This window comes from Schistocerca piceifrons, chromosome 1 (assembly GCF_021461385.2).
Source record: "Schistocerca piceifrons isolate TAMUIC-IGC-003096 chromosome 1, iqSchPice1.1, whole genome shotgun sequence".
Lineage (NCBI taxonomy): Eukaryota > Metazoa > Arthropoda > Insecta > Orthoptera > Acrididae > Schistocerca > Schistocerca piceifrons.
In genome coordinates this window covers 706,728,858-706,755,355 of record NC_060138.1, presented here as the reverse complement: position 1 = coordinate 706,755,355, position 26,498 = coordinate 706,728,858, and the positions used below count along the sequence as shown (strand labels likewise).

The following is a 26,498-nucleotide window of genomic DNA, read 5'->3' as shown; positions in this document are numbered from 1 at the left end:
TCATTACATGTAGGCCGTCGGCCACTGCATTATATGTGGTAAGAGGTAATGCCTGAAATTTTGTGTTCTTGAATATGCAATGTCCCATTCATCTAGCTCCAATTACCATTCCATGTTCAAAGTCTGTTAATTCCTGTCATGCAACCATAATCACATTGGACACCTTTTCACACGTACCACCTGAGTACAAATGACAACTCCACCAATGCAAATGACAGCTCCACGAATCCTCTGCTATTTTATACCTTGTGTACACAATACTAATGCCATCTGTATGTGTGTGTATCACAATCCCATGACTTCTGTCACCTCAGTGTATAAAGCTATACTAATAGTTCCATTCATGATTTGATCTTTCACACTATTTACAAATGCAAAATAAAATATTTAAGGTAAAAGGGACCTGTAGAGAAGTAAAATAACAAGTGAAAAGTAAAAGGAACGTTTTCCATTCAAAACAGAAATTGCTGTGTCTACTAGCAAGGTGAACAGAAAAAGGCCCATGACATTAAGCTACCAATTGTCCCTTACACGTTTCTTTTTTTCGGTAAGTTATGAAAACCTGAGATCTTTTTGTGCCACTTATTGCAGTTCATTGTGTGTTGTTCTTTCTGCCTGTCTCCCCTCATCTCCATGTGATCTAAAATCAGTTTCAAGACTTGGTATCTCTTCAATATTTTAAAAATACTGTCTATTGCACTGCAATGGTTCTTCTTCCACTGTCATTCCTTGTCCCCTCTTCTTACAGATGTAGGTTGCTCTTTTATCATGGGTACTTTAAGCTGTTACTATGAGAAATGTTTTTAAATGGTAACCACAAGTTTTACTTACACACTGCCTCTTAAAGAACCTGCTGAAGGAGTAGCTGACAGGTTCCTGTTCTTCAGCAGACACAGAACTGTAAGAATAAGTCATCTCTACTGCAGCAGTGACGACAAAATATACAGAACCTGCAAAAAGATGAAATATTACATCAATGATTACATACATTCTTCTATTGACTTACACAAACTTTACAGTGATTAAAAAGCAGTTGTAATCTATTCAGAATTAAAACTGAATGCCCAGAATTATTGTTGCCTTATAACTGTAATATATTGAGATTTAAAAATTCTGCACCAATATACCCAGTTCACATCAAACAAAATTCAAAACTCGAAGCAGAGCTTCTCTTTTCACATATTTCAATAGTATGCACCACAGAATACGGCTACAACGAAAACACAGTAAGTATCACTATAAATTATTATGAAAAACAATGTTTTCGGCACCTACATATATACCCAGCAAATCATAGCAAAGGGCATGGCAGACAGTACACCCCACTGTACCAGTCATTAGGGTTTCTTCCTGTTTCAATCACCCATGACGTGTGTTATGAATGATTGTCTGAAAGCTTCTGTGGGTGCTGTGATTATTCTGATCTTATTCTAATGATCTCTTTGTGAGCAATATGAAGGGGATTGGAGCTTGCTCTTAGAGTCATCATATAAAGTCAGTTCTTGAAACTTTGTTAGAAGACTTTCTTAGGGTAGTTTACATCTATCTTCAAGAGTCTGCCAGTCCAGTTTCTTCAGTATCTCTGTGACACTTTCCCATGGATCAAACAAACCTGTGACTATTCATGCTGACATTTTCTGCATATATTCTATACCCCATGTTAGTCCTATTTGGTATGGGTCCCACACACTTGTGAAATACTCTATAACAGGTCACACAAGGGATTTGTAGGCAACCTCCTTTTGTAGACTGATTGCACTTCCCCAGCATTCTACCAATAAACTGAAGGCTACCACCTTCTTTATCCACATCTGAGCCTCTGTGATCATTCCATTTCATATTCCTACAAAGCATTACACCCAGGTATTGGTATGAGTTGACCGATTCCAGCAGTGACTCATTGGTATTATAGTCATAGGATACTACATTTTTTTCGTTTTGTGCAATGCACAGTTTCACATTTTTGAACATTTAAAGCAAGTTGCCAATCTATGCACCACTTTAAATCTTATCAAGATCTGAGATCTGTGATGTAGTTGTAGAACGTCTCCACAAGATTGAAAATACCATATGTAAAAAAATGGAGGGTGCAGTTGCAGGTTATGGTCAGATGTGACCTTAGTACACACAGTGAAAAAAAAAGAAAAACTGAAATGTCTGCTATATAAAAAATGGGGCAAACAAAAGAAATTACCCATGCTTTGTATTTATAGATAGGAAAAGGAGTTCTGCACGTCTGTAGATTAACTAGTACTAATTCAGTTAATGGATGTAAAACTTGCTAAGTTAGGTACTTTATCCACATTAGTTGATAGTTCCACAATAAATTGACACATGGCAGATCCATCACTAATTTCTGATTCTTGCTAACAGCAACTTTTCAGGGTGTGTAAACAGTGGTAAGTGCCAAAAACATGGCTGCCGGCAGTAGCAATAAGTGCAGCATTTGTGTTTGGAATATGTTTGTCAGGGACAATTTGTACAATTCAGTGGATTGGGTGGGTAACTATGACTCAGATGGATCCAAAATATGTTCCTGAATGTAAATTCATTTTAAAAGTTGTTGCTAACCAGGTAAATGTGAACATTTATTTACGCAAGTAAACAATGTTAACTCAGCCTCTATAGTTGAGTGGTCATCATAGATGCCCACCATACAGAGGAACCAGGCCCCATTTCTGGTACTACTGAGGATTTTTCCTTGGTGGGAGAACTGGTTCAGGGTGCACTCGGCCTCGTGATGCCAACTGGGAGCTACTCAAATGAGAAACAGCGACTCCAAGGTCTGAGAAGTTGGCAAAATGGCCAGGAGAGTGGTGAGCAGAAAACATTCTCCTCCATATTACTTTCACGTGATGCCACAAGGCAGAGACTGACATAGCAGCCAGTCAACACCTTTGGGTATTTATGACCTGATTGAGGGGCTCATTAAATAATGTTAAGTTCTGTTCCCTACAATAGATGATATGAATTTACAAGAGGAGAGTGATGGTAGAAATGTTTAGGGTCATCCTTAACACTGTTTACATGTTGCACTAGGGTTCTTGCTAAAATTAATTTTATATTTTGCTGAATCATAAACTTATTTTGAGGTTCTTATACTTTATTATTGCAGAAGTCATTAATGCAGATCTTGGTATAAAAAACTGAAACAGTTCACCCAGTAAGTAAACAATGACGGGTCAATGCTGGCTTATGTTGAGTGCACTCAGTTTGCAAGTAAACAATGTTAAGTCCCCATTGATAAATTATTAAGCATAAAATTTTGGGTGAGATTTATCATTTAAAAAATATCACATTAGTGCAGACATATTTGACAACAATGACTTATCTGAATAAAAATAACGTTGTATGTATTTGAAAACTCTCATTTATTACTTTTTACTGTGCAACATTTAAAACAAGTTGCCAATCATTGCACCACTTTGAAATCTTATCAAGCAAGATCTGGCTGAAATTTGTGCAGCTTCTTTCAGACAGTGATTCATCACAGATAACTGCATCATCTGCAAAAAGTCTGAGGTTACTATTACTATTGTCTACAAGGTCGTTTATACACACTGTCTCAACACACTGTCCTGTGGCACAGCTGAAGTTACTTCTACATCTGATGATGACTCTCTATCCAAGATAACATACTGCATCCTCCCTTTCAAAATGTCCTCAATCCAGTCATAGATTTCACTTGCTACCCCACATGATTGTACTTTTGGCAATACGGATATCATGTGTGAGTTGAGTTTCACGTAATTGATTTTTTTGGAATCCCGGCTGGTTAGCATTGAGGACATCATTCTGTTCAAGATGCCCCATTAAGTTTCAGCTCAGAATGTGCTCTAAGATTCTACAAGAAGTCAATGTCAAGGTTATTGGTTTTTTGTTCAAGGGATCTATGACAGATTATTGTTAGAAGAGGGGCTAACTTACATGCAAATTCTGTATAAAATCTGATAGCGATTCCATCAGCCCATGGAACTTTGTTAAATTTTAATGATTTCAGCTGTTTCTCAACACCACTTACACTAATACTTGTTTAATTCATCTTTTCAATGGTAATAGGATTAAGTTGGAACAGTATTCCTGGGTTTTCCTTTGTAAAGGAACATTAGAAAATTGAGTTTATCATTTCAACTTCTGCTTTGCTACCACCAATTTCAGTTGCTGTCTCATTCACCAGGGACTGGACACTAACTCTGTTGTCACTAACAGCCTTTGCATATGACCAGAATTTCTCTCGGTTTTATGAAATATAATTTGATAATATTGTGGAATGGTAGCCACTGAAGGCCTCACACATTGCTCTCTTGACAGCCAAACCCTTTTCATTTAGCATCTTTCTATCTATAGCCATATGCTTTGTTCTACACTTATTATGCAGTAATCTCCATTTCTTTAGAAGTTTCTTTACAGTGACTGTATACCATGAAAGGTCCATACCATCATGAACTGTTCTACTGTGTTCATATCTATCCAGTGCATGGTTAACAATTCTTTTAAATTTGAGCCATAGTTCCTCTACAAACTCCTGTCCTGTGCTGAAAGTTTCAAGTTCCTCACTGAAATATGATACTACTGATTTTTTATCTAGTTTACTGAACATATATATCTTTCTGCTTGTTTTAGATGTCGTTAGTACTTTGGAAATCACTGTTGCTGCAACTGTGTCATGGCCACTGACACCAGTTTTGATGTGGACATCCTCAAAGAGGTCAGGTCTGTTTGTTGCCAGTAGGTCCAATGTACTCTCATCATCAGTAGGGTTCCTAACTATTTGTTCTAGGTAGTTTTCAGAGAAGGCATTTAGTAATATTTCACTGGTTGTCTTATCATGCCCACCACTAACAAAACTGTAATTTTCCTGATAAATAATGGGATGTTGAAAGCCCCACAGACAATTACAGTATGACTGGGGAATTTATCTACAAGTGAACTGAAGTTTTCTCTAAGCTTTTCTGTTACATCAGAGACTAGTATGGTGGGTGACAGAAAGATCCAGTTATTACTGTGTGCCCACTCCTGATACTGAGTCTTGCCCAAACCATCTCACATTCAGCTTCAGTTTCTATCTCATTGGATTTAAGTTTCTTGTCTTCTGCAACAAATACACCACCCCCATTTTCCATTTGCCTATCCTTTCAGTATACGCTCAAATTTTCCACAAGAATCTAACTGCTATCAATTTCAGGTTTCAACCAGTTTTCTGTACCTAGTACTACATAAGTTCTACTGCTTTGCAGGAGTGCTTCAAACTTCAGCACTTTGTTGCAAATACTTTGGCAGTTAACCATTAGGATTTTAACACTACACCTATAGGAAGCATTTCTTTCAATCTTACACTGATACTTCTGGGTTTCTACAGGTATTTGTTATCTGTATTGGATGGAGAGTCACCTAATTTAAAAAACCCTTGGGTGCACCTCACATGTTGTTAGCTACCTGAGGAGCAGCCTTTGCCATGTAGTGCAAACCTGACCCATTCAAGGGGACCCTACAGTTCTCAACCCTAAGGTGCAACTCCAGGAAGTCACAGCCTAGCTTGTCACAGAACTTATGAGGTCTTTGGTTCAGTCCTTCCACTTGACTCAGAACCAAATGGTTATAATCAGTTCTAGGGACGATGCTGCAAATTGTGAGAGCTACGTTGAAACTACATGCATGAGGCTGGTCTTCTCAACCTTCTCTGTCAGTCGCTGGAATGGCCCTGTATGACCTCAGAGTCCAGATGATAGGCATCGCTTGTTCCAATGTGCATCACAGTCTGCAGCTGGTTGCCTAAATGGCTGCTGGAATATCTCTTCAACATACTGAATGAGGCCTCCAGGCATACACACTGAATGCACCTGGTGTCCTTTCCTGTCCCTAGCTGCCATCTCCCTAAGGGGCATCATCATTCACCAAGCATTTGAAACGGTGATGACTAATAGACCTCTACCCTTTTGTGTTTGCCTGCTCTAGACTCTGAACAAAACAGGTTTCCCCAAAATGGGAGAAGTGAATACCACTCGTTCAGTTTTCATTTTGGTGAAAGACATCATCTCAAACTTGTTGATTAGGGGGATCAGTACAACAATAATATCAAAACATGTAAGGCAGCAAAGTGTTTCAATCACTACAACAATAAACCTGCCTTTTGGACACAGAGCTGGAAGTGAGACAGAAAAAATAAGTAAATCTTTATCATTTGTAATTATTTCTTCCAAGTTATAATTACATAGTGCAAGACTGGTATTATATTTAACCAAAAATGCACCTGCATTGATTAATGTTTACCTTTATGATTATTGCCACTTGAGAAGAGATATATTACAACTGTATGACTCAACTTGGGTAAAATATTAGTTTTTGATACAATTACCTTTTAACACCTGAAACATGTAAGCAGACGAACTGACCATTTAGAGATTGTGGCTGCCTATAACAAAAGTATTTTTTTCTTAAATCTTTAAAATTTGTGGCTTTTATTTCTTTTTACCAGTGACTGTGCTGTAAAATTTACAGACCTGTGGTTATGCTCATCAGTCTTATTGTATACTGTATGTCCAGAGCACTGGCAGTGCTAATTTCAATCATAAAAGAGTTTCTTTTCACACCTGTGCTGCCCATGAGTACTGTAAATGCTCAGCTATGTTGCACGTGACAGTAACATGACATTACAATGTATGCTGAAGCTTCTGAGCTGATTAAGCTGACTACATTTTACTATGCAAAAGGTGATGTGATGTTACATTCTGAGCCAGTTATTGCATTTCACTATAGTGTTTGGTTGTGTATAAGTCTTTATAAATATTTTAATAATTGTTCATAAGCTATCAGACAAGAAAGTAATGGAATAGTTAGAACATATGCAGGAAGTTACAGAGAAAGAATCTGAAGATTGTGAAACTGAAAGACAAGCTGAAACATGGAGCAATTATTATATTCCATAAGGTGCTGAATCAAGTGGAAGTAATTGTGAATTGTTCTGGAGAAGTTGGACCAATGACTGTTACTGCAGTAAGATAAACTCTTGCAGTAAAACCAGGGTACCATTAATGAAGAGATGTCATCTGAAACCAATACAGAAAAAGCAGGACAAAATGAGAGACTTACAATCAGAACCTTAATGCCCCTGGAAGAAATGTTTTACCTATGTCAGAGAGCAGAATAACTGCCACTTACAAATACAGACATCAAAATTCACTGTGCTGGCTGTAGATAATGCAATAATAAAACATATAAAACTGTGTACAGACAAAAGTTCATGGACAACTGGAAAACAGCTTGCATTTTTTCTATTTCTGACCTAGATGTATTTATTGTTTGAAATTGATAATTTGTGGCAGAAAACTGAGGCCCTTAGTTCTTTTGCAAAACAATCTCAAGAGAGAGCTTTAGGGACATTATTAACATTTTTACACTTTGATATCAGCGATAAAAGTTTAAAATATAACAGCTGATGAACTCTTCTTACCCATTACGTACAGGCACAGATTTACACAATAAATGGCTAGTAAAAAAGATAAATTTGGCATCAAATTTTGTGTAACAACAGATGAAGACACCGAGCATCTCTTCAACAGATTTATATACCTGGTAAAGGATGAACAATGACCAGAAAATCAAATTTTTCCATCACGTTGTCTACGGCAACATACCTTATGGTTAAGTTTCCTAGGACTATATTAGAATAACACTGAAGACATTCAGTTTAATACTGTTCTCTGGGCTCAGGTTTAAATCTTCTTCTGGTGTCTGATGTACAACACGTTTCCTTCTGCCTTTCAGACTGTCAGGGCCAAGAGTGCTACGTTCAAGTTAGGTGATATTCCGAAATTTTCCGCTAGAATCTTAATACTGTCACGTCAAACACCTACTGCGGCTCCCCTCACTTGAAGCACAATGTTACGTATGTTTATTGCAGTAACAGTAATACTTCGTACTACACTAAGGACATCAAGACACATTGATATGATTTCTAACATTTCGGAATGCCCTTAGTTCAGAATGTGTCTCCGCAGTCAAATTAAAGTTAAAAGCAAGTTCAACCACCCTTGGTAATCCTGGCAAATGCTTAGCAAGTGCAGGCACGGTATTATCCGCGCACTGCATAGGCCCACGGACCTCGCAGACCACCTTGTGTCCGATAGCTTGTGAAGGGATGATATCGAAATCTAAAAGCTTCTCTCTCCATGTCAATCTAGCCGTTAAAACATGTTCCTGCTAGCCACTAAGCGATGGGTGGCAGAGGGCACAATTCGCGCCAAAGTCATAATCCCCCCCCCCCCCCCCCCCCCCCCCCCCCCTCTGTTCCACTCGTGGATCGCGCGAGGGAGAAACGACTGTCTGAACGCCTCAGTACGAGCTCTTATTTGCCTTATCTTTGAATGGTGATCATTGCGTGATTTGAAAGTTGGTGGTAATAATATATGCTCTACATCCTCGGTGAAGATCAGATTTCGGAATTTAGTGAGCAGCCCCTTCTGTTTAGCATGCCGTCTATCTGCAAGTGTGTCCCGCTTCGAACTTTCTATGAGATTTGTAACGCTCTCGTGATGGCTAAATGTACCATGCACGAATCTTGCCGCTCTTCTTTGGATCTTCTCAATCTCTTGAATCAGGCCCAACTGGTAAAATTCCCATACAGACGAACAATACTCCAAGACTGGACGAACTAACATATTGTAAGCTATTTCCCTTGTTGAAGGACTGCATCACTTCAGGATTCTACCAATAAACCGCAATCTAGAGTTCACCTTACCAGTTACTTGTGTAATCTGATCATTCAGTTTGAGATCATTTCGAATAGTCACACCCAGATACTTGACGGACGTTACTGCTTCCAAAGACTGGGCATTTATTTTGTAATCGTACATGAATGAGGATTGTCACTTTATTATACGCAGTAGGTTACACTTACTAATATTGAGAGATAACTGCCAGTCATTACATCACGCATTTTTTTCTGCAAATCCTCATTGATTTGTTCACAACTTTCGTGTGATACTACTCTTCTGTAGACTACAGCATCATCGGCAAACAGTCTAAGTCCGCTGTCAATACCATCAACCAGATCGTTTATGTAAATCGTAAAAAGCAGAGGACCTATTACGCTGCCCTGGGGCACACCTGAAGTTACACTTGTTTCTGTTGAAGTCACTCCGTGCAGGACGACATACTGCTCCCTGCCTGTTAGAAAACTTTCTATCCAACCGCATATGTCATCGGGTAGACCGTAAGCGCGCACTTTTTATAGCAAGCGACAGTGCGCAACTGCGTCGAACGCCTTTCGAAAGTCGAGAAGTATGGCATCAACCTGGGAGCCGGTGTCTAGAGCCTGTTGTATATGATGCACAAAGAGGGGGGGGGGGGGGGGGGCAGTTGTGTCTCGCATGACCGCTGTTTCCCAAAACCGTGCTGGCTTCTGCAGATGAGCTTCTCAGAGTCTAGAAAGGTCATTATGTCTGAACACAAAATATGTTCCACGATCCTACAACAAATCGATGTCAGTAAAATTGGCCGGTAATTATGTGCATCCGATTTTCTACCCTTTTTGTAGATTGCTATGACCTGGGCCTTCTTCCAGTCCCGTGGAACTTTCCGCTGTTCCAATGATCTCTGATAGATGATGGATAAGAATGGTGCTATATTTGAAGCATAGTCAACATGAAGTCTTACGTGGATACCGTCTGGGCTAGGTGCCTTCCTGGCGTCTAAGGATCTTAACTGTTTTACAATCCCACATACACTAAACACTATGTCAGGCGTCCTACCGTTTGTTCGATGATTGAAAGGGGGAAGGGTGCTGCAGTCCTCTACCGTAAACGAGTTTTTTAAAGCTAGGTTTAGAATTTCGGCCTTCTGTTTATCATCATCGGTTACATTACCCGTACTGTCAGCAAGAGAAGGTATTGAATTATTTGTAGCGTTTTCTGGAACGATTTCGTCACTGTCACTGCCGCTTGCTCTGATACTACCACTTTCACTTCTTTGTGTGCGCTCCTCCCCAACGCAAATGCCATCCGTAACTGACGACTGTTTCTGGATCGAGGTGGTTCCACCTCTGCGTCCCTTACTCTCTCATGCATATCAAAATCTGAAAAATTTTGCAAAATGACACTAATTTTTGCACGATAGTGTCATTCATAAGTACATACCTTCACGACAACCTTAAACGGTTATAAGTGGAACTGTCTTAACTAATGACGTACCTTGTTCCTGAGAATTGATCCTGCTCTCTATCAATTACGGAGGCTTCAACGTCATCTCCGTGTCCTTCTGACTACCACAGCATTGCCCGTTTAGCGAGTTGCGTGGCAGAAAGGGCAACAATGTGTATCTCTTTTTCGTTGCTTTGTCTTTTTCAGCCTTACGCTTTGGCTTTTGATAACATGATGTTGTAACATATGTCTCACACTCGGATCATTCGTTTCCCATTATAACAAAACTTTTAAAACGGTATGATGCGACGATACAAAAAACATAACTTTCTACATAACTACCAAATAGCGGGGACCGTCCAGCAGCCTAGCTTCTGAACACTACTTACGAGTAGCGGCAAGCCACAATACAAAAGACAACAAAAACTACAATGTCCACACTCGCACGAATTCAATACTGTAATCTCGGCTTTTCAAAACTTGCTTCCGATCGCTGGGCTGGTAGCACATGTAGCTCGCAGCAGAAGCATGCTGACAGTACTCAGCCTGCCGGCTGCCTTCTCAAGTAAACAAAAGCAAAATCGTAATCAGTTTTAAAATAACCGAAACGTGAAGATTTTTGTCTACAATGTCGTCCTAATGCTGGAGAGCGCAATCTTTCTAGGGAAGATGGCTACTGCGTTTAAAGCAGAAATATCTGCTATCAGGGTGTGTGTGGAGGAGAATTTGCCGAGGTGCTACAAAGGTCGTAGCATTTTCATTTTTTTCAGACAGCCCTGAAAGCACTGGCAGCCTCTGCAACAAGATCAGAGATTGTGCAGAGTGTCACAAAGTCCTTGCGGAGCTAGGGGAAATCACTAGGGTAAACCTATTGCGGCCGGCCGCGGTGGTCGTGTGGTTCTAGGCGCTGCAGTCCGGAACCGCGGGACCGCTACGGTCGCAGGTTCGAATCCTGCCTCGGGCATGGATGTGTGTGATGTCCTTAGGTTAGTTAGGTTTACTAAGTTCTAGGGGACTGATGACCTAAGATGTTAAGTCCCACAGTGCTCAGAACCATTTTTTGAACCTATTGTGAGTCACTGGTATCTCAGGGATTAGTGGTAATAAGCAAGCCAATAGGTTGGCCAGGATAGGGGCGATGACACCATTTATTGGACCGGAACCTGTCCTGACAATTGCCACGGCGATGATCAAAATAAAACTGCGAGACTGGACAAAGAGACAGCTTGTAGAATATTGGGCTAAGGTCCAGAAGCAACAACATGGCAAGGTATTGATGCCGAAGCCATGTTCTACGAAAAGTCTCTCAATCCTGGGCTTGAACAGGAGAGAAATGAAACTCATGGTTGGGCTATTGACAGGCCATTGGAATTTCAAGAAACACCTACATACAATGGGGATAATAGAACAAAAATTCAAATGTAGGATGTGTGGTGTGGCCGAGGAAACCGCGCCACATTTGATCTTCGAATGCGAAGCATTGGAGATTAAAAGACAGATCATTCAACTCAACCAGAACCGAAGAAATTGTGTATAGCAAAGCATTGGTAAAGGATCTCCTTGCACTGTTCAAATACATTGGTTGGCTTTACTAGAGACTTAGGGAACTATACAGCACAATAAACCCTGTTACGGCGCAGGCAGCGGCGGACTTGACCAATGTTGTTCTTGCTTCCCTGATAACATCAAATCAAGAAGGACGTAAATCGTTTTGACATAACGAAAAGAAAATATTAAATATAAAAGTTGTTGATGTCAATTAATTAATCTTTTTAAATACAAAAGTTGTAGATTTCAGTTAATTGAACTTTTTAAGTATTTAACGCTTTTATTTTGTGTGCAAATTAAACAAAAACGATTTTAGGACACTTAATTCTTTTACTAGCTAATTTGCTTTAAAATTTATATTCTTTATCTGTCAAATGAAACTAGTCGAAAAGTGTTAAAACGTGCACCGCAGCTCATTCTGCATACAAAACCAGAAGTTGAAGAGAGGTGTAAAACTTAAAATTCGTACATTCATTCTCGTACATATTATTGAATGTAGAAGTGTGATAAGGTTAGAAATAAACTTATTTGATGATTAAATGGCCTAATGGTCTAATGACAATAAAAGTGACTATCAGTAAAAAAATCTTCCGTTAGAATCTGATATCAATTGCCGGAAATTAAAATATGTTCAGAAGTATTACAACAGATGCACGTATGCAATAAAAATATCTTTTATTCTCCGGAGTCTGACGTATTGGTCGAGCCTTGCATGCAAAGTAGAAGCATTTGGTATTAATTCAATCATTAAAACAATCCCACAGGTTCAGTGAAGTGCTCAAGCCTCTTGTACAGAATCGTAGGTACAGATTTTAAAACTTGCGTTTGACTTATATTTTTTGTCTCGGATTCGGGACGATGACGGTTAAAACCCGCGTCCGGCCATCCAGATTTAGGTTTTCCGTGATTTCCCTAAATCGCACCAGGGAAATGCCGGGATGGTTTCTTTGAAAGGGCACGGCCGATTTCCTTTCTTGACATAATCCGAGCTTGTGGTTCAAATGGCTCTAAGCACTATGTGACTCAACATCTGAGATCATCAGTCCCCTAGACTTAGAACTACTTAAACGTAATTAACCTAAGGACATCGCACACATCCATGCCCGAGGCAGTATTCGAACCTGCGACCGTAGCAGCAGCGTGGTTCCGGACTGAAGCGCCCAGAACCGCTCGGCTACAGCGGCCGTCCCAAGCTTGTGCTCCGTCTCTAATAACCTCGATGTCGGAGGGACGTTAAACCCTATCTTCTTTCCTTTTCCTTTGTTTTCTATTTAGTTAGGCATCTGGGCCCAGCGTACTTACGCCACGCTTAAGCCCCCCCCCACCCCTCCCCAAGCCGCCAGTACTTCGGCCCGAACGCGCCGCAACGGCTTTCCAGCACCTCGCAGTTATTTTTTCGTAGATTTAAAATAGTACATTTCTATTTAATCGCAACGTAATTATAATTTCCCGCTGCACGGGCACCAGTGAACGTGACAACGCGTGACCAACGAGGTGCTCCCTGCCATACAAAGTGACTGGCCCTGTGTCTTGATACTCATAGCGAAGGCAAACCGCATGGCAAACTGCAATCGCCTTAAATCGAAGGGCATATTTGAATCGCTGGGTGCCAACGCAAAGCGACGAACGAATACGTCTTCACCAATCTGTTGAGTACTGCGCCATCTGTTGTAACTTTTGTGATAAGTACCTCACTGTATTTCTCTATTGTTTCAACTCAGTTTTCACTGTTTCAAGTTGACTGTGTTTGATGCACTACACGAAAAGTTCGAAAAGTTTACGGCACAGTTCGGGATACATACTGTATTTATGGTGCATATCAAAAATATATAGCCTATGTCCGCCCAAATGTTCATTAGGAGATCGTGTAGAAATTTATAGTAAATTGGCCAAGAATTTTTAGAGATTTTTGGTGACAACTTTTCCCTTTTATATACTACATACACATGTATATTTCAAGTCATATTATGAAATCTCTTGTAGACAGTGATCTTCCTCTTGTCTTGCAAAATTTCATCAAGATCGGAATAAAACTGAAAATTTGTATAAATTATGAACAACCAAAAGGACATTACTCTTTATATATATACAGGCTATTACAAATGATTGAAGCGATTTCATAAATTCACTGTAGCTCCATTCATTGACATATGGTCACGACACACTACAGATACGTAGAAAAACTCATAAAGTTTTGTTCGGCTGAAGCCGCACTTCAGGTTTCTGCCGCCAGAGCGCTCGAGAGCGCAATGAGACAAAATGGCGACAGGAGCCGAGAAAGCGTATGTCGTGCTTGAAATGCACTCACATCAGTCAGTCATAACAGTGCAACGACACTTTAGGACGAAGTTCAACAAAGATCCACCAACTGCTAACTCCATTCGGCGACGGTATGCGCAGTTTAAAGCTTCTGGATGCCTCTGTAAGGGGAAATCAACAGGTCGGCCTGCAGTGAGCGAAGAAACGGTTGAACGCGTGCGGGCAAGTTTCACGCGTAGCCCGCGGAAGTCGACGAATAAAGCAAGCAGGGAGCTAAACGTACTACAGCCGACGGTTTGGAAAATCTTACGGAAAAGGCTAAAGCAGAAGCCTTACCGTTTACAATTGCTACAAGCCCTGACACCCGATGACAAAGTCAAACGGTTTGAATTTTCGGCGCGGTTGCAACAGCTCATGGAAGAAGATGCGTTCAGTGCGAAACTTGTTTTCAGTGATGAAGCAACATTTTTTCTTAATGGTGAAGTGAACAGACACAATGTGCGAATCTGGGCGGCAGAGAATCCTGATGCATTCGTGCAGCAAATTCGCAATTCACCAAAAGTTAACGTGTTTTGTGCAATCTCACGGTTTAAAGTTTACGGCCCCTTTTTCTTCTGCAAAAAAAACGTTACAGGACACGTGTATCTGGACATGCTGGAAAATTGGCTCATGCCACAACTGGAGACCGACAGCGCCGACTTCATCTTTCAACAGGATGGTGCTCCACCGCACTTCCATCATGATGTTCGGCATTTCTTAAACAGGAGATTGGAAAACCGATGGATCGGTCATGGTGGAGATCATGATCAGCAATTCATGTCATGGCCTCCACGCTCTCCCGACTTAACCCCATGCGATTTCTTTCTGTGGGGTTATGTGAAAGATTCAGTGTTTAAACCTCCTCTACCAAGAAACGTGCCAGAACTGCGAGCTCACATCAACGATGCTTTCGAACTCATTGATGGGGACATGCTGCGCCGAGTGTGGGAGGAACTTGATTATCGGCTTGATGTCTGCCAAATCACTGAAGGGGCACATATCGAACATTTGTGAATGCCTAAAAAAACTTTTTGAGTTTTTGTATGTGTGTGCAAAGCATTGTGAAAATATCTCAAATAATAAAGTTGTTGTAGAGCTGTGAAATCGCTTCAATCATTTGTAATAACCCTGTATATATAGATTATATTTTAAAAATCTGAATTTCAGAACAGTATTTCATTTAAAAAATTATTTCTCGCTGCAAGTTTTATCACAAGTTTTCAAAAATCGTCACGTGGTTTTCATGGCCGTGGAGGAAGCGGGTGGGTTTTATGGTCGAAGAGGTGCGTTCCGGTACCTATAATTTTAGAAATCAAACACTGCAACCTCTGCCTAACGCTGGTCCTTCCTGTAGGACATAGAGATTTTTATGTAAGATTATTTTCAGTACGGGAAGAAGCAATTGTTGTAGATTACGGACGGTGTGAGTACATGATAACTTTTCCGTGTGTCTGACGCTACGGGAAGTTTTTGAGGACATACATGTGCACATCCAACTTTTCGGAATTTGAGAAAAATCATTGGCATGACGAACGTGGGAGCGTCTTGTAGACACACAGGTAGTTGGCTGTAATGCAGTGGCTGCAGAAACAGTGGTGGTGAAATGGGCTCAGCGCAACACTGTGGCAGGGTGAGTTGGCACCGATCCTTCCTCAAGAAGTACACGATAAGACGATGGTAGGGCTGTTCAGCTACCTCTGAAAAATAAACAGATGACACCAGCTGGTAGCTGGCCAGAGATTACAGGAAATGAAACCTCAGCCCATCGTGAACAGATTACTGGAATGTGCACTACTGGCCATTAAAATTGCTACACCACGAAGAAGACGTGCTACAGACGTGAAATTTAACCGACAGGAAGAAGATGCTGTGATATGCAAATGATTAGCTTTTCAGGGTATTCACACAAGGTTGGCGCCGATGGCGACACCTACAACGTGCTGACATGAGGAAAGTTTCCAACCGATTTCTCATACACAAACAGCAGTTGACCGGCGTTGCCTGGTGAAACGTTGTTGTGATGCCTCGTGTAAGGAGGAGAAATGCATACCATCACGTTTCCGACTTTGATAAAGGTCGGATTGTAGCCTATCGCGATTGCGATTTATCGTATCGCGACATTGCTGCTCGCGTTGGTCGAGATCCAATGACTGTTAGCAGAATATGGAATCGGTGGGTTCAGGAGGATAATATGGAACGTCGTGCTGGACTCCAACGGCCTTGTATCACTAGCAGTCGAGATGACAGGCATCTTATCCGCATGGCTGTAACAGATCGTACAGCCACGTCTCGACCCCTGAGTCAACAGATGGGGACGTTTGCAAGAAAACAACCATCTGCACAAACACTTCGACGTTTGCAGCAGCATGGACTGTCAGCTCGGAGACCACGGCTGCGGTTACCCTTGACGCTGTATCACAGACAGGAGCATCCGCGATGGTGTACTCAGCGACAAACCTGGGTGCACGAATGGCAAAACGGCATTTTTTCGGATGAATCCAGGTTCTGTTTACAGCATCATGATGGTCGCATCGGTGTTTGGCAACTTCACAGTGAATGCACATTGGAAGTGTGTATTCGTCATCGCCACACTGGCGTATCACCCGTCTTGGTCACCTCTTGTTCGCATTGACGGCACGTTGAACACTGGACGTTACATTTCAGATGTGTTACGACCCGTGGCTCTACCCTTCATTCGATACCTGCGAAACCCTACATTTCAGCAGGATGATGCACGACCGCATGTTGCGGGCCTTTCTGGATACAGAAAATGTTCGATAACTGCCCTAGCCAGCACATTCTCCAGATCTCTCACCAACTGAGAACGTCTGGTCAATGGTGACCGAGAAACTGGCTCGCCACAAAACGCCAGTCACTACTCTTGATGAACTGTGGTATCGTGTTGAAGCTGCATGGGCAGCTGCAACTGTACACGCCATCCAAGCTCTGTCTGACTCAATGCCCAGGCGTATCAAGGCCGTTATTATGCCAGTGGTGGTTGTTCTGGGTACTGATTTCTCAGGATCTATGCACCCAAATTGCGTGAAAATGTAATCACATGTCAGTTCTAGTATACTATATTTGTCCAATGAATACCCGTTTATCATCTGCATTTCTTCTTGGTGTAGCAATTTTAATGGCCAGTAGTGTATATGGTGTCTATTCTTTCGCTCATGACCGAAAGAGCAGACACAATTTTGATTCTGCAGTCACTATGAATGAAGAGATACAGAAATAAATGACATTAGCTGCTAGCTGGCGTGGTCTTAAATCAATGGAGAAAGTTGAAAATTTGTGCCAGACAAGGAAGTCGAAGCCGGGTCTCCTGCTGCGAGGCAATGCGTTGATCAGTGCGCCATCCAGACACAGTGGTCATCGCAACTGCATGGACTACCCTAGCATGCCTCCCATCGGACCCAAATTCTCAACTTATACACACACTACTGATGTAGTTTCCTTCGCCCATTATCCTCATCACTCGCGGCATTTCGCCGATTCGCGTAAGAGTTCGAGCGTGGTATCCATCTGCACTGAAGTGATTAGTTGGTCAACCTTGCCTCAGTTATATACACTGATAAGCCAAAAGATTATGACCATTCCCATCGCGAGTTTGGATGCCGCATAGTGACATTATGGGCACGTGACATGCTATGAAAAGTATGTAAGGGCAGCGTAGACGGATAGGGAATCACCCTAACGAAGATATGGGCTGCACATGGGCAAATCCACTGTGATAAGTGACGTCGTCAAAGTACAGATTATTATTACACAGAGCCAGTCAACTAGTACCTCTAAAACGGCGAAACTGTTCGAACTGTTACTGTTGTGAACTTCTAATCTTCACAAAACGTGGAGTTCGGAAGCTTGTCTGCTCCGTAAAGTAGGATAAATAGTAATCTGTGGCACCTCTGCCGAAAGAGCACAATGCTGGTGCACGCAAAAGTGTTTCGGAGCACACCGTTCATCGTACGTTGTTGAACGTGAAGCTCCGCAGCAAACCACCCCTGCGAGTTCACGAGATGACACAGCGACATCGTCAACTATGATTGCAGTTGGGCGGGACCATCAGGATTCGACCGCCGATCAATGGAAACCTATCGAGTCTTGAGGCGAATCACATTTTTGACACACTAGGTCGATGGTTGTCTCCACTAACGCCTCCATCGAGGTGAACGGCGGCTCGAAACGTGCAGCGCACCACGAATGCAGGCTGATGGGAGCAGTATTATGCTATGGGAAAGTTTCCCCTGCTTGCATGGGACCTGTGGTAGTAATAGAAGGCACCTGCGAACCACCTGCTTCCCTTCATGCTTGATGTCTTGCCCGATGGCGATGTCATCTTTCAGCAGTATAATTGTCCGCATCTCGAAGCCTGATGCCTCGACGACCATATTAGCCTGATGTAAATCCTTTGGAACCCATCTTGTCGCTAGCGGCCGCCATCACCGCGTATGCAAATCAGCGGCCCGTTATTTACGGGAATTACATGACCTGTGAACCTCCACAAACCTACCAAGAAACTCTCGGATCTTTGATACGTAGAATCAGAAATGTATTTCGCTCCAAAACGGACAAAAAAGCTATTACGCGGTGGTCAAAAATGTTTTGGTCCATCTGTGTATGTGGTACTGTTCCTTCGAACACGCACCCCACGCTCTAATTCTTACGGGAATCGGCGAAATGGCGCGAGTAATGAGGATAGTCAGCAAGGGTCACTGCATCAGTGGAGTAGATAAACTGAGAGTTCAGGTCTGACGGGAGGCGTGCTAGGTAGCCCGTGCAGTTGCAATACTACTGTGTCCAGATGGCACAGTGGTCAGCGCATCTGCCTACTACGCAGGTGACCCGGCACAAATTTTCAACTTCCCCGTCGATTTAAATCAATGTGCACCAACAGCTAATGTCAATGATTCCTTTGTGTCTAGATTATTGGAAGCTTTATTGAGATCTTAAGCTACTGTGTCTCATTTACTGCTGACACCATACCAAAGAAAGGAGATAATTGCTTAGTATAGACCCATAGTCAGTTGCGGCATTGAGTGGTATTCAGTGGCTTTCAATGATGAATCTTGCTTGTGTCTACGGCAGTAACATCGATGCCCCAGACCCATAACCCTCCAACTACTGGAGTTACTGCGTGGGGAGCTATTGGATAAGAGAAAAACATTGATTTGATAAATGTTGAAGGAAGGTTGAATGCTCGCCAATATGTTGCCATACTCTTCATTTCCAGGGTTCCACATGAAACAGTCTACCAGGATTACGCAACATCCAGCACTACAGTTCAGTTCACATCACATATGCCTTGAGATCTACAGATTCTTGACTGGCCTGCTCGATTTCTTCATCTTTCTTCTACAAAGCATGGTTGGGATGCGATGGGAAGACATTTGCTTTCTTGCCAGCAGTCTTGATGAAGTGACAAAGCATATGTTTCAGGCATGCTAAGAAATTCCTCAAGATGATATTCAGAAACTGTATGGAAAAAATTGGTAAAAGCCGACCTCAGGGAACATCAGTTGGATTCCGTGGAAATATTGGAACACGCGAGGCAATTCTGACCCTACGACTTATCTTAGAAGACAGATCAAGGAAAGGCAAACCTACGTTTCTAGCATTTGTAGACTTAGAGAAAGCTTTTGACAATATTGACTGGAATACTCTCTTTCAAATTCTAAAGGTGGCAGGCGTAAAATACAGGGAGCGAAGGGCTGTTTACAATTTGTACAGAAAGCAGGTGGCAGTTATAAGAGTCGAGGGACATGAAAGGGAAGCAGTGGTTGGGAAGGGAGTGAGACAGGGCTGTAGCCTCTCCCCGATGTTATTCAATCTGCATATTGAGCAAGCAGTGAAGGAAACAAAAGAAAAATTCGGAGTAGAATTAAAATCCATAGAGAAGAAATTAAAACTTTGAGATTTTCCAATGCCACTGTAATTCTGTCAGAGACAGCAAAGGACTTGGAAGAGCAGTTGAACGTACCGACAAGTGTCTTGAAAGGAGGATATAAGGTGAACATCAACAAAAGCAAAATGAGGATAATTGAATGCAATCGAGTTAAATTATGTGATGCTGAGGAAATGAGACACTTAAGAAAGTAGATGAGGTTTGCTATTTGGGGAGCAAAATAACTGATGATGGTCGAAGTAGAGAGGATATAAAATGTTGATTGGCAATGGCAAGGAAAGCGTTTCTGAAGAAGAGAAATTTGTTAACATCGAGTATAGATTTAAGGTTCAGGAAGGCTTTTCTGAAAGTATTTTTATGGAGTGTAGCCATGTATGGAAGTGAAACATGGTCGATAAATAGTTTACACAGGAAGAGAATAGAAGATTTCGAAATATGGTGCTACAGAGGAATGCTGAAGATTATATGGGTAGATCACGTAATTAATGAGGAGGTACTGAATAGAACTGGGGAGAAGAGGAATTTGTGGCACAACTTCTTGACTAGAAGAAGGGATCGGCTGGTAGGACACGTTCTGACATATCAAGGGATCACCAGTTTAGTACTGGAGGGAGGCACGGAGGTTAAAATTGGAGAGGGTGACCAACGGATGAATACACTAATCAAATTCATAAGCATGTAGGTTGCAGTAGTTACTCGGAGATGAAGAGGCTTCCACAGGATGGAGTAGCATGGAGAGCTGCATCAAACCAGTCTCTGGACTGAAGACCACAACAGCAACATGCTTCTAATGACGACGCACATCAGTTTCTAATAGAGTGAAAGATTTATCATTTGCTAACCGTTATGTGATGCACATCTGCATGAATTTTCACAAATATCAGACTAGAGTTTCATGTTGTTACGCTTCCCACTTACGTCAGTATAGAGAAACAGCAGGAGATATATGGTTACGAAAAATGTCCAGACCATAATCAAAATCTCAATACCTCCGATTATAAATTTAGCGTTTGTCACTACGTAGAGATACTGAACATTCTACATCACTATTTCATGTATATCAAAAGAGTATTTTCTATAGTTGAACACGTAAGATCACAGTAAGATCAAGATGTTGAGCAGTCAAAATCCTGCCATCCATCCACTTCTCCCATAACAACAGTAGTCTATTATCACTGTCACCATTCTCTTGCCACTATCGTCATTGTACATACGTATACGTGCTCGCAAAATACCGCAGTCGCGCCTCTTTTTCTTTAGCAAAGAATTTAGTGATGTGAAACTTTGTGATGGATTATGAAGGAAGGGAGGAAGATCAAGTTTTAACATCACATCAGTGACAATATCATTAACGACAGAGCACAATCTCGAATTTGACAAAGACAGGAGAGGAAACCGATCATTTCCTCTTCAAAGGAATCATCTCAGCACTTGGTTTGAACTACCTATTCCGGTACTTCACTTGTGAAAGAATGTAATGTTGATGTGATTTCGATTTGGCTCCAGAGTCGAAATCGCAAGGGTATTTCTTTCTTTCATAGTCATTGCTCAAACTGACTTATCCGAATGGGACTAATGATTCGATGCCAAGCTGTGGGTCTAGTGAAGCAGGGGATACAACCCGTCGGCTCGCCCGTACTGAGGCGTTCAGGCAGTCGTTTTTCCCTCGTGTGAAACGCGAGTGGAACAGGGGGGGATATGACTTTGGCGCGAATTGTGCCCTCCGCCACACACCGCATGGTGACTAGCGGAGTAGATATATAGATGTAGAATGACGTCAGAACTGGCGAGGGAGCATTTATTACGCAGATGAAAGAGCTGTAGATTTTTCAGAAACAAAGGAATACGAGAGACGAAAAATATAGTTGACATACATCAAGGCAAGTAGTATTTTCACGTTAAGGATGTCGCGTGTTTGTATCGTATTATACCTGTGGAAAATGAAGGGGAGAAAATGGATGGAAATATTGGTAGCATGGAATTCCTCTCGTCACATATATATGGATTCTCTCTCGAACCCCATTCGAACTGTATTGGTTAACTGCAGTACGGGATACAAGTATAGCGTACTTCGATTTCGTTAGCATTATCCTGTTGTTCAGTTGAACTCAAAAAAATGGCTCTGAGCACTATGGCACTTAACATCTGAGGTCATCAGTCCCCTAGAACTTGGAACTACGTAAACCTGACTAACCCAAGGACATCACATACATCATTTTCCGAGGCAGGATTCGAACCTCCGACCGTAGCCGTCGCACGGATCCAGATTGAAGCGCCTAGAACCACTCGGCCACAGCAGCCGGCTCAGTTTAACTATATAGGTCAACTGAAGCACGGGATACAAATTGTACATGTGTTGTATCTTTTGAAGCATCAGCTTAGAAAAATTAATGAATTACTGTGCTGATAAATCTCGTACGTTATTTGATTTTCAAACAGCTGAGCAGAACTGAACGTACTCGGCCATTTCTCTCTTTACTTATTCTGATCAACACTAAACTGACACACAATCTTTTTAGCGCAACGCAATCTGACTTTCAGTAACCCCTACAAAAGAATGGCCCTGACTAACAATAACCATGAATCACTTACCTCACAAAAATCTTCGTTACTCGAACTATTGCAATACAGCGAGCGCCAATACTGCGAGCTCAATAAAAGATTTTGATAGAGAACAATGTATTTACCTTAATAATGTTCAAAAGTCGTCATACATATAGTTCATGATATCCAGTATTACAAATTTACTCTTTTGATGGAAACACGTCCAGATCGTCCGCTCTCAAAATTCTGCCATCTCTCTCTCCCCACATCCACCACTGCTGGCGGCTCATCTCCAACTGCGCAACGCTACGCGCTGTTCACATCCAACTGCCCAACACTACAATAGCGAATATTCCAACAATACCAATCAGCCACAGACTGCACACAGCACAGCCAGTGATTTTCATACAGAGCGATACGTGGCGTTACCAATATAAAAACCTAAACAGCCTACTTACACTTTCGCCTCCGCTACCACTAATAGTCTGTTCTTACGTAGATGGTAGTACTACCGGTGGCAGAAGGAGCTACGTACATAATATTTGTATCACATACTTCCGTTGACCTATATACCGGGTGATCAAAAAGTCAGTATAAATTTGAAAACAATAAATCACGGAATAATGTAGATAGAGAGGTACAAATTGACACACATGCTTGGAATGACATGGGGTTTTATTAGAACCAAAAAAATACAAACTTTCAAAAAATGTCAGACAGATGGCGCTTCATCTGATCAGAATAACAATAATTAGCATAACAAAGTAAGACAAAGCAAAAATGATGTTCTTTACAGGAAATGCTCAATACGTCCACCATCATTCCTCAACAATAGCTGTAGTCGAGGAATAATGTTGTGAACAGCACTGTAAAGCATGTCCGGAGTTGTGTTCAGGTACTGGCGTCGGATGTTGTCTTTCAGCATCCCTTGAGATGTCGGTCGATCACGATAAACTTTCGACTTCAGGTAACCCCAAAGCCAATAATCGCACGGACTGAGGTCTGGGGACCTGGGTGGCCAAGCATGACGAAAGTGGCGGCTGAGCACACGATCATCACCAAACGACGCGCGCAAGAGATCTTCACGCGTCTAGCAATATGGGGTGTTTTTCTTTTTTTTGTTTCTAATAAAACCCCATGTCATTCCAAGCATGTGTGTCAATTTTTACCTCTCTATCTACATTATTCCGTGGTTTATTAAGTTTTCAAATTTATACTGAGTTTTTGATCACCCGGTATATGTACACTGCTAACGAAAACGTGGAAATGGACGTACGTTACATTTGCAACCTGTACCTCAGTTGAACTACGCGAAGAGACAATAAGACGACACATATACAATTTGTATCCCGTACTTCACTATGGGGTACAGTTCTTTTTTCGCCTTCGATGCTAACAGAATCGACTGAAAGTTATAGTTTTGATCACAGCAGTGACAATAGTATCCCATTCTTTAGTTGAGCTATATAGCTACACACAACATTTGTATCCTGCTCTCCAGTTGACATATATAGGTAAATCTCATCAATGTTACACATGTCATTCTTTTCGAATAGGTAGTGTCAGTGTAAAGGTCAACTGAAGGACGGAGAAGGACGGGATACAAATTTTAGTTGTGTGGGCGTTTCGCCTTTAAAATTGCTAGTATAAATTCGAGAAACCGATACTAGTACTGGGAAACGAAAGAAGAACGACAGCTGCGAAATTTCTCTTACGTACTGGAGTACACGAAAACATACGTTATGGTGTAATACAACAATGAAATACGTCATAATAGTCAAATGCAGTAAAAGAAAAAGATTGAAAACTGAACTTACCACACGGGAACTTCTTAAAAGAACCGAAGCTCGCCTAGAAGAACATCAACGAAAATCACATACCCACATACACAACAAACAAAACATTATGAAAACGCTCACACACACACACACATTCACCCCCATCCTAATGTGAAATTAGCTAACAAAACATTTAAACGGGCAATATGTTTGTGGAATACTACGCCTCCATGAATATTCGTCTAAGTGACTTTGAAGTGTGGAAATCCGGCGTTTCCCCTTCCCTACAAGAGATTTCACAGCTGACCAATAACCCTCTATGCTATTTGTGCAAGCCCCTGGGATAATGATCTGAACTCAATATTGTGATTAACTACGAGATGCTGATAAACCCTTTCCCCTGAATCCCTATATGAAGAAAAACCATCTGAAATTACAATGGAACCCTCTGCAACGTGATCTTCAATTAAGCTGACCAAAACTTCCTTCCTTCGATTGGGTACTTCTTTAAACATTACATCGTCACACTCTTGACCTGAAACTACAGCTCCTCAAACGCATAATCCCCCCTGTTGTACTTCCTTTTGCCAAAGTGCGATTCGTCAGTATTTACCATAACACACCCCCCCCCCCCCCAACGGCCCCCTACATTTGATGTATTCCCCACAAACTTACCTACAAAATACCAATCCACAAATGTACGCTTACTCTCACGACATTCATGGACACACAGCCACAGAAGATATCTCAAACACCAACAGTACGTGATTTTCATAATGTCTCTCAAGGCGAGCTTAGATTTTTCGAACCACGTCCCTCGTCTAATGGACCGCCATAACCGATCTTTGCTACAGCGCCATACGAATAAGTCGTGAGTACGGCGACAAGATACACTTGCGAGGTGCGTATGTTCGCCGCACTCACGACATCGAACATACTCGGTAACGAGACCACACATTTGTAAAAAACATATCGTCGCCAACATGTCTACGCCCGTAGCCTGTCTCAAATCATCCAGTTTCATCCGAATTAGATAAATCCATAACTACAAACGAAAATGAGTTACCAAAAAATTATCCTAAAATAAGAAACTAATAGTCCAAATTACCTCAATATCAATAAGAATGAAATTAAGTACCGAATGAATTGCAAACAACCAATTATATAAATAAATGCACATGAACCATGGACCTTGCCGTTGGTGGGGAGGCTTGCGTGCCTCAGAGATACAGATAGCCGTACCGTAGGTGCAACCACAACGGAGGGGTATCTGTTGAGAGGCCACACAAACGTGTGGTTCCTGAAGAGGGGCAGCAGCCTTTTCAGTAGTTACAGGGGCAACAGTCTGGATGATTGACTGAACTGGCCTTGTAACACTAACCAAAACGGCCTTGCTGTGCTGGTACTGCGAACGGCCGAAAGCAAGGGGAAACTACAGCCGTAATTTTTCCCGAGGGCATGCAGCTTTACTGTATGGTTAAATGATGATGGCGTCCTCTTGGGTAAAATATTCCGGAGGTAAAATAGTCCCCCATTCGGATCCCCGGGCGAGGACTACTCAGGAGGACGTCGTTATCAGGGGAAAGAAAACTGGCGTTCTACGGATCGGAGCGTGGAATGTCAGATCCCTTAATCGGGCAGGTAGGTTAGAAAATTCAAAAAGTGAAATGGATAGGTTAAAGTTAGATATAGTGGGAATTAGTGAAGTTCGGTGGCAGGAGGAACGAGACTTTTGGTCAGGCGAATATAGGGTTATAAATACAAAATCAAGTAGGGGTAATGCAGGAGTAGGTTTAATAATGAATAAAAAAATAGGAGTCCGGATAAGTTACTACAAACAGCATAGTGAACGCATTATTGTGGCCAAGATAGACACGAAGCCCACGCCTACTACAGTAATACGAGTTTATATGCCAACTAGCCCTGCAGATGACGAAGAAATTGAAGAAATGTGTAATAAAATAAAAGAAATTATTCATATAATGAAGGGAGACGATAATTTAATAGTCATGGGTGAATGGAATTCGGCAGTAGGAAGAGGGAGAGAAGGAAACGTAGTAGGTGAATATGGTCGGGGGGGGGGGGGGGAGAAATGAAAGAGGAAGCCGCCTGGTAGAACTTTGCACAGAGCATAACTTAATCATAGCTAACACTTGGTTCAAGAATCATAAAAGAAGGTTGTACACGTGGAAGAAGAGTGGAGATACTGACAGGTTTCAGATAGATTATATAATGGTGAGACAGAGATTTAGGAACCAGGTTTTAAATTGTAAGACATTTCCAGGGGCA

At 41.7% G+C, this 26,498-nt stretch overlaps 1 protein-coding gene across 1 annotated transcript in view; it reads right to left on the bottom strand.

Moving 5' to 3' along the window:
* LOC124710724 (carnitine O-palmitoyltransferase 1, liver isoform-like) overlaps positions 1-26,498 on the bottom strand; it is a 210,599-nt gene that overhangs the window by 131,593 nt on the left and 52,508 nt on the right. The window contains exon 2 of the mRNA XM_047240949.1: positions 832-950. Within this exon, the coding sequence (XP_047096905.1) occupies positions 832-915 (84 nt within the window). The 5' untranslated portion in view covers positions 916-950. The remainder of the gene's footprint in view (positions 1-831; positions 951-26,498) is intronic.